This window comes from Triticum aestivum, chromosome 1B (genome assembly GCF_018294505.1).
Source record: "Triticum aestivum cultivar Chinese Spring chromosome 1B, IWGSC CS RefSeq v2.1, whole genome shotgun sequence".
NCBI lineage: Eukaryota > Viridiplantae > Streptophyta > Magnoliopsida > Poales > Poaceae > Triticum > Triticum aestivum.
In genome coordinates, this window is record NC_057795.1 from 589,946,108 (window position 1) to 589,955,316 (window position 9,209).

The 9,209-nt window shown below is 48.4% G+C and overlaps 1 protein-coding gene across 1 annotated transcript; it reads right to left on the reverse strand.

Annotated features, from left to right (window-relative positions):
• Positions 1-2,778: 2,778 nt before the first annotated feature.
• LOC123096325 (uncharacterized) lies at positions 2,779-3,993 on the reverse strand. Its single transcript, XM_044518031.1, has 2 exons — positions 3,710-3,993; positions 2,779-3,590 (listed from the first exon to the last, which is right to left on the reverse strand). Exons 1-2 carry the CDS (start codon positions 3,905-3,907, stop codon positions 2,928-2,930), a joined length of 861 nt encoding a protein of 286 aa, XP_044373966.1. The 5' UTR covers positions 3,908-3,993; the 3' UTR covers positions 2,779-2,927.
• Between the last annotated feature and the right edge of the window lie 5,216 nt (positions 3,994-9,209).

Consider the following 9,209-nt stretch of genomic DNA (forward strand, 5'->3'; position numbering starts at 1 on the left):
GCGCTCCGCCCGTGCTTCTCACACGTGTTGGTCATTGTGGTCGGTGGAATATGCTTTGTTGCTACTACGGGTGTTACCTGAGGCTGCCACATTGATGCGAGGGCTTCGAGGGGGCGCTACTTTGTCCGACGGTAGTTTGTCCCCGCGCCATGCCGCCTTCATCTTAGGGTTTGGTGAGTTTTCCCCCTTTGTTTCGTTCGGTTGTGGCTGTTGTGGGGGTGGCACATACAACGGTTGTCTGCGACTAAGAATGACAGTGACAATGTCGAAAATAAACAACTACTAAAGAGACAGTTTGAGACATGCGGTGAGGCAAGGCACACCTACGCTTCTACTCCCTCTGTTCCTAAATATAAGTCTTTTAAGAGATTCCATTATGGACTACATAGGGAGCAAAATGAGTGAACCCACACTAAAAAAATATGACTATATACATATGTATGTAGTTTGTAGTGCAATCTTTAAAAAGACTTATATTTAGGAACAGAGGGAGTATTTCATATAGTCACAATGGGGAACCTATGCCCAAAACACTCCCTTTTTTCTGTGCTTAACATCTCTAGAACCAGTCTTTGTCAAAAAGAAAAAAAAACATAGAAAAGCTCAAGAAGTCAAAAGCTTTTCCGACAATGGCTGTTTTTTATTGACTTATGATTTAGCATCAAGCTAGTGAATACGACATCTGCATGTTTAAGAGGCACACACACGCACGCATGCACACACACGCGCACACGCGCGCGCGCACACACACACAAATAATCACGTTGATATTCAACGCATAAAGCGGAAAGTCATACAAGACCAAAGCTTTGCTTGGGTGGAGAAAAAAAATCAAAGCAGTCAAATAATGATCAATGAAATAAAACAATAATCATCGGCACCAACCATATGATGACAACAAAAAGACTATGAGAAAGGTTCTCTAAAACCAACACCTCCGGGAAGGGAATGATGCACAACTGCCGCACGGCCCTATTGAACCACCACAACCTAGATCAATGGTTTTCATCCTAAAGATCAAGTCCGAGCAAAGCCTCCAACAAGGTAACCACGCAACATCGTCATTTCTAGGCATAACCAATTAGTGTCAGACCTAAAATTTTCATCCCAGAGCTCATGAAATGGTACTCGAAAAGCACCAGCAAATCAAAGTCACCATGCCTTGTCGCCTCCACTTTTCACGGTCTCATGAGCTACGTGTGAGCACAGTAATGAAGTGACACGTCATGCAAGTTATGATCTTGCACAAGCCGGCGGTAGACGAGGAAGGAAGGCCACCGGTACCACCAAAACTGCCAGTTCGGGATGCTCTGGCAGTCCCGTACCGTCCCCCAGATGGCAGCTAGTAACAGATATGAACGATCTAAACGATCTTATATTTCTTTACAGAGGAAGTATCACACAACACCATCACACCCTGGCCGTTGCCCCGCCGTTCTCTCTTGTGAGAGCAGATCAGGCCATACATGGTGGAATGAGTCCGCAACGCAACGCAAGGTCAGACCTGTTAAGCTAGTAGAGAAGTTGTCCCGGGCCACATATCTCCCTACTAAAATTAGACTCATGCATACCCACTAGCTAGCTAGAGATGCTCCATATAAGTACCGACCACTCCTCTAATTCGCTGTATTAAGATACTCAAATCGCAGTGCAGGGGTAGGTCACTAGAGATCACATCAAATACTGTTTCCAAATGATAAGCACATGTGTTGCATGAAGCGCTCCGGCTCCGACATTTTTTACAAATAATGTTGCCATCCGAAAATAAAAAACAACAAAAAAAACTGAAACTTGACATAAAAAAAGCTATCATACTTGACATCTGAACATCCTCTCGTCACTAAATTTATCATAAAAAATATTCAGGCCCCGTTTGATAGCAAAGTATTTTCTAAGTATTTTGACAATACTACAGTTTTTTATATTACCATAGTTTTATTTACAATGAGCTGTTTGGTTGCCCCTAACAACTGTACTTTTAATACTGTAGTATTGGGCAAGCTGCAGTTTTTTCAATGCATAAAAAAAAGAACCCCAAACCTCTTTTTGAAAAACAGAGCTGCTAAGTGCTTAAAGGCAACGGCTAAACAGCAAAATTTACAGTGTTATGCGGCAACAGCCAAACAGGTTCTATGTATTGTGAATACTTCAAAATACTCTGTTTTGATAAAACTATGGTATCTTACACCTACAGGCAAAATTACTGTAGTTTTTGATACTTTGATTTATATAATACTTTGCTATCAAACACAGCCTCAGAGTTGTCATGTGTTCGTGTCATATTTTATGCCATTTATCGTTGATTGATCACCTCGGCCGATCGCTGCGTAAGAGACTGCCATGGACGCAGCTGGGTGGGTTCGTTCACCGGAGCAAAGATCATTGAGGCCAACGGCCCTGCCCCAAGCGCGTCATGAACCGCGCCCGCCAGCAGCATCGATCGGAAGATCAGCGAAGGGAATTGAGAAGCTCGACGCGGTGATCAGACCCGTCTAAATGAACAAGCACCTGCATCCTTGGCGGTTTTGATCACCGAGGGAGCAAGCAAAGGCTCCTAGTGATTTGCTTACTAGTACTCCATCCGTTTCTTAATATAAATGCTTCTAAAGATTTTAATATAAACTAGTACTACATATGAATGTATATAGATATATTTTAGAGTGTAGATTCACTCGTTTTGCTTCATATGTAGTTTATATTCGGAATTTTAAAAAAGACTTAGTATTTAGGAACGGAGGGAGTAGTACCTAATCTAAACGATCAATGTCGCTGCTGAGGTAGCTCATGGCTTGGAGCCAAATAATAGTCGTTCCTACACGAGAATTCAATTCATAGGTACAGTATATATGTTTGTATCCGTGGACCGTGGTAATTTCGTAGGCCGGCAGTTCCACAGGTTGCAGCCATCTCCAGGTGCGATCGATCGCTCACGCGACCTCCACGGCGGTCCGGCCGCCGTAGTCGAGCGTCAGCATGGAGGCCCTGAACCTGCGCTGCTTCTCGCTCTCCGGGGAGCCGGCCGCCACGGGGGAACCGGCGCCCGCGGCCGGCGAGAGGCGGTCCGGCGTGCCGAGCCACTTGGCCTCCATGTACCGGCGCTTCCTCCAGGGCGCCATGTGCAGGCTGCTCTCGCGCGCGCACCGCTTCGCGGCGGCGCACATGGCCCCGACCACGGCCCGCGGCTTCTCCGCCCTGCCCACGAACGCCTCCGGCAGCGCCGCCACCAGCGCGCCGTACCCGGCGCCGCCGCGCGCCATGGCGAACTCGGCCCGGAAGCTGGGCTCCACCACCACCCGCATCGCCCTGCCGCTCCTCGTCGGCACCACTACGTCCACGTAGCTGTGCTCCCCCGCGGGGAACTCCGGCGAGCGCGCCCACCTGGACCGGCACACGGCGCTGTCGTACCCGGCGTCGCGCAGCCGCCCCGCGACCGACCGGAGCGTGCAGCCCCGGCACCCGCCGCCGGCCGTCGCGCGGGTCGCGCAAGAGCAGACGCCTGCTGCCGCGGTGGCGGAGCGCGCCTGCCTCACGGCCTCCTCCGTGTCCGCCCGGATCCGGCTCTCCGCCGCGCTCGTCTTGCCCAGTACCTCCTGCACGTACGCATTCGTCACGGCGAGATTAATTTACATGCCGCCCGATGATGCAATAACAAAAAGCCATGCACACACCGACACACGCCAACCAGTTCGCGGCGACTCCATTAACTTACATGCAAATGCGAGAGCTGCTCCGCCCAGAACGCGCTGCTCTCGGCGGCGGCGCCACCACCGGCCCTCTCGTCGTCGCTGCAGTCGCCGTCGCCGACGGAGGTTTCGTCCTCGGGCCACCGCTCCCGGTCGGCCTCCTCGTAGAACCCCAGCACCATGTTCGACAGGCTCATCTCGTCGCCGGCCTCCGCCACAACCATTTCCTCGTGCTTGGTTGTAAATCTGGTGTGCGTGGCTCACGTTGCTCCGTGGTCAGCTGCAGGGTCCTTCCCGCCGGCTTGTATACCCGGAGACGCGGCGGACGTGGCGAGGCGGCAATGGATGGTACGGTGCTCGCGGGACCCGCGCGGAGTGGATGAGGCAGTTCCAGATGGCGTGGGCCCCCCGGTCGGTAGGGATAATTGAACAGCACGATCACACGTCGGTTGATGGCCTTGATCCTCTGCGGAGGAGCGCGGAAGATTTTGTTACATGGAGTAGCAAATGATGAGATTTTGCAAAGAGCAAAGTACATAGAGCGTGTTTGTTTCGTGGTAATTAGAGATAGGGAATGGAAGTTTTTCCTAAAACGGTACGGACGCAAGCGCTCATATACACGCGCATACACTCACTCTGGCATATCATCTTGAAAGTAGGCACCTCGTCGTCGACGGGAACGTCTCCTCCCACTGAATGCGCATTGCCGGAAATCCTGAAATAAATTCAGGAATAAATGCGAGCATCAGGACTTAAACCCTGATGGGCTGGGCATATCACAATCCCTCTAACCATCTAACCACATGTTGGTTCGCATGGGGAATGAGAGTTGAGGGGTAAGGAGATTAAAAGTCCAATGATTGATTACAGGGACACAACATGTTTAGTTGGGGGTAATTAGAGCTAGGGAATGGGAATTGAAGGTGTACGAGGCTTCAAATCTATTGTTTGGTTGAAGGAATTGGAAACTCATAAGGGAATAGACATGAGACTTGAGACTCCAACTTCCATCGTTTTTATTAACAGGGGAGAGGGTGGGAGTTGGAAGGGATTGTTTTAGTAGGTTAATATTAACCCTTTATCCTAACTTCCCTTATCTAGTCCCATGTCAATTCCCACCAACCAAACAAGTGAGTACAATTTCTTCTCAAATTCTCACACATACTCCCTCCTTTTCGGTTTATAGGGCTTATCTTAAAATTTAAGTTTTTTTCATTTTATAAGACCCAGTTTGGTTGTTCCCCATCACATGTTCAGATTCCAAGGTGCAATTAAACATTGCATGCAAGTATTAAGAGAAAATTGACCAATGCATGTACTTTATGCATGCATGCATTGCAGTTAATGCATTGGTAAACATAACTTTTTGAGGAAAACAAGAGCATTAATTGAATGCTTTTGCAAACTACAAAAAGTATTCCACCACTCACCATCTATCTTGGTTGGTGAGATTTTTGAATTGAGCCCTGTAAACCGGAAAGAAGGGAGTAATTTCTATCATGCACCAAACAGAGGATTGGGAATAAAATGACTCATCCCATGTCCAATCTCAACACAACTCCCTACACTAAACTTCCATTCCCCTTCCCAAATATTGCCAAACACGTTATGGGAGTTTAAAGGAGGAGGGGAATGAGAGTTGAGGAAGCCAATTCCCACCATTTTTTTTCCACGGGGTACCCTGTTAATTCGTGGGTAGAGCTTTATCCTACACTAATTCCCATCATATAACAAACAAGGGAATGAGAGTAAAAATCTATTTCTCATGCCTAATCCCTCCACAATCTCTCTTGTGCAAGCTCCCATTCCCTGCTCAAGTGGTTACTAAACAGGTTGTAGGGTAGGGGGCATAGGCCCCCTTGGCCCTAGTGAAGCGCGATGGCCTTGTTTGCCTGGAGTGGTGGGACTTGCTATTTGCGGTGTCGATGGCCTAGCCGTGCTGCTCGCGGTGTAGTGGCCTGGTCGTTCGTGGATGGGAAGATCTGCTAGAGCTACTTGTTCTCGGCCCTTGCAGGAGGCGGTGTTGTGTTTGTTGGTGGACCGGCGATGGCGGCGTCATGGCGTTATTCCTCTCTTGAGAGCATCGTGGGTGGAGACATGGCTTGAGGTTCTGCAAGGTTCTCCGGTGCTTGTTGTTGGTGAGAGCGGATCTTCATGTGCGCTACATACACAGCTCCCAGTGAGCCCAGCAAGATGTTTGCTTTCTCGGGTCCAACCAAATCCCGCTACCCACTCACCATCTCTTCTTAGGCATTCAAGGGTGTTTGTGCATCGACAAGAAAAGTTCGATGGAAGCTGTTGCTCTTTGGGATAACCGTGTTGGAAATATGCCCTAGAGGCAATAATAAATTTATTATTATTATATTTCCTTGTTCATGATAATCGTTTATTATCCATGCTAGAATTGTATTGATAGGAAACTCAGATACATGTGTGGATACATAGACAACACCATGTCCCTAGTAAGCCTCTAGTTGACTAGCTCGTTAATCAATAGATGGTTACGGTTTCCTGACCATGGACATTGGATGTCGTTGATAACGGGATCACATCATTAGGAGAATGATGTGATGGACAAGACCCAATCCTAAGCCTAGCACAAGATCATGTAGTTCGTATGCTAAAGCTTTTCTAATGTCAAGTATCATTTCCTTAGACCATGAGATTGTGCAACTCCCGGATACCGTAGGAGTGCTTTGGGTGTGCCAAACGTCACAACGTAACTGGGTGGCTATAAAGGTACACTACGGGTATCTCTGAAAGTGTCTGTTGGGTTGGCACGAATCGAGATTGGGATTTTGTCACTCCGTGTAAACGGAGAGGTATCTCTGGGCCCACTCGGTAGGACATCATCATAATGTGCACAATGTGACCAAGGGGTTGATCACGGGATGATGTGTTACGGAACGAGTAAAGAGACTTGCCGGTAACGAGATTGAACAAGGTATCGGTATACCGACGTGATCTTGACGTGAGCACATGCCTTGACGTGATCTTGAAGGTGTTCAAGATGGATCAGTCAAAGAAGGAGTTCTTGCCTGAGTTGTAAGGTATGAAGTTAAGACTTAAAGCTCGACCATGGCAGAATAGAGAGAAAGGAACGAAGGTCGTCCCCTATGCTTAAGACATAGGCTCTACAGTATGCTATGCTGTGTACCGCACCTGAAGTGTGCTTTACCATGAGTCAGTCAAGGGGTACAAGAGTGATCCAAGAATGGATCACAGGACAGCGGTCAAAGTTATCCTTAGTAACTAGTGGACTAAGGAATTTTCTCAATTATGGAGGTGGTAAAAGAGTTCGTCGTAAAGGGTTACGTCGATGCAAGCTTAACACCTATCCGGATAGCTCTGAGTAGAGATACCGGATACGTATAATGGAGCAACAATTTAGAATAGCTCCAAGTAGAACAGTTATTTGGAATAGCTCCAAATAGAATGTGGTAGCTGCATCTAGGAGATGACATAGAGATTTGTAAAGCACACACGGATCTGAAAGGTTCAGACCCATTGACTATAACCTCTCTCACAAGCATAACATGATCAAACCCAGAACTCATCGAGTGTTAATCACATGGTAAATGTGAACTAGATTATTGAATCTAGTAAACTCTTTGGGTGTTAGTCACATGGGGATGTGACCTTGAGTGTTAATCACATATCGATGTGAACTAGATTATTGACTCTAGTGCAAGTGGGAGACTGTTGGAAATATGCCCTAGAGGCAATAATAAATTGATTATTATTATATTTCCTTGTTCATGATAATCGTTTATTATCCATGCTAGAATTGTATTGATAGGAAACTCAGATACATGTGTGGATACATAGACAACACCATGTCCCTAGTAAGCCTCTAGTTGACTAGCTCGTTAATCAATAGATGGTTACAGTTTCCTAACCATGGACATTGGATGTCGTTGATAACGGGATCACATCATTAGGAGAATGATGTGATGGACAAGACCCAATCCTAAGCCTAGCACAAGATCATGTAGTTCGTATGCTAAAGCTTTTCTAATGTCAAGTATCATTTCCTTAGACCATGAGATTGTGCAACTCCCGGATACCGTAGGAGTGCTTTGGGTGTGCCAAACGTCACAACGTAACTGGGTGGCTATAAAGGTACACTACGGGTATCTCTGAAAGTGTCTGTTGGGTTGGCACGAATCGAGATTGGGATTTTGTCACTCCGTGTAAACGGAGAGGTATCTCTGGGCCCACTCGGTAGGACATCATCATAATGTGCACAATGTGACCAAGGGGTTGATCACGGGATGATGTGTTACGGAACGAGTAAAGAGACTTGCCGGTAACGAGATTGAACAAGGTATCGGTATACCGACGATCGAATCTCGGTCAAGTACCATACCGTTAGACAAAGGGAATTGTATACGGGATCGATTGAGTCCTTGACATCGTGGTTCATCCGATGAGATCATCGTGGAACATGTGGGAGCCAACATGGGTATCCAGATCCCGCTGTTGGTTATTGACCGGAGAGCATCTCGGTCATGACTACATGTCTCCCGAACCCGTAGGGTCTACACACTTAAGGTTCGATGACGCTAGGGTTATAAAGGAAGCTTGTATGTGGTTACCGAATGTTGTTCGGAGTCCCGGATGAGATCCCGGACGTCACGAAGAGTTCCGGAATGGTCCGGAGGTAAAGATTTATATATAGGAAGTCCTGTTTCGGCCATCGGGACAAGTTTCGGGGTCATCGGTATTGTACCGGGACCACCGGAAGGGTCCCGGGGGCCCACCGGGTGGGGCCACCTGTCCCGGGGGGCCACATGGGCTGTAGGGGGTGCGCCTTGGCCTACATGGGCCAAGGGCACCAGCCCCTAGAGGCCCATGCGCCAAGACAAAGGAAAAAGGGGAGAGTCCTAAAGGGGGAAGGCACCTCCGAGGTGCCTTGGGGAGGATGGACTCCTCCCCCCTCCTTAGCCGCACCCCTTCCTTGGAGGAGGGGGCAAGGCTGCGCCTCCCCCCTCTCCCCTGCCCCTATATATAGTGGAGGGGAGGGAGGGCATCCACACCTGAGCCCTTGGCGCCTCCCTCCCTCCCGTGACACCTCCTCCTCTCCCGTAGGTGCTTGGCGAAGCCCTGCAGGATTGCCACGCTCCTCCATCACCACCACGCCGTTGTGCTGCTGCTGGATGGAGTCTTCCTCAACCTCTCCCTCTCTCCTTGCTGGATCAAGGCGTGGGAGACATCGTCGAGCTATACGTGTGTTGAACACGGAGGTGCTGTCCGTTCGGCACTAGGATCATCGGTGATCTGAATCACGACGAGTACGACTCCATCAACCCCGTTCACTTGAACGCTTCCGCTTAGCGATCTACAAGGGTATGTAGATGCACTCTCTTTCTACTCGTTGCTGGTCTCTCCATAGATAGATCTTGGTGACACGTAGGAAACTTTTGAATTTCTGCTACGTTCCCCAACAGTGGCATCATGAGCTAGGTCTATTGCGTAGATTCTTTGCACGAGTAGAACACAAAGTAGTTGTGGGCGTCGATATTG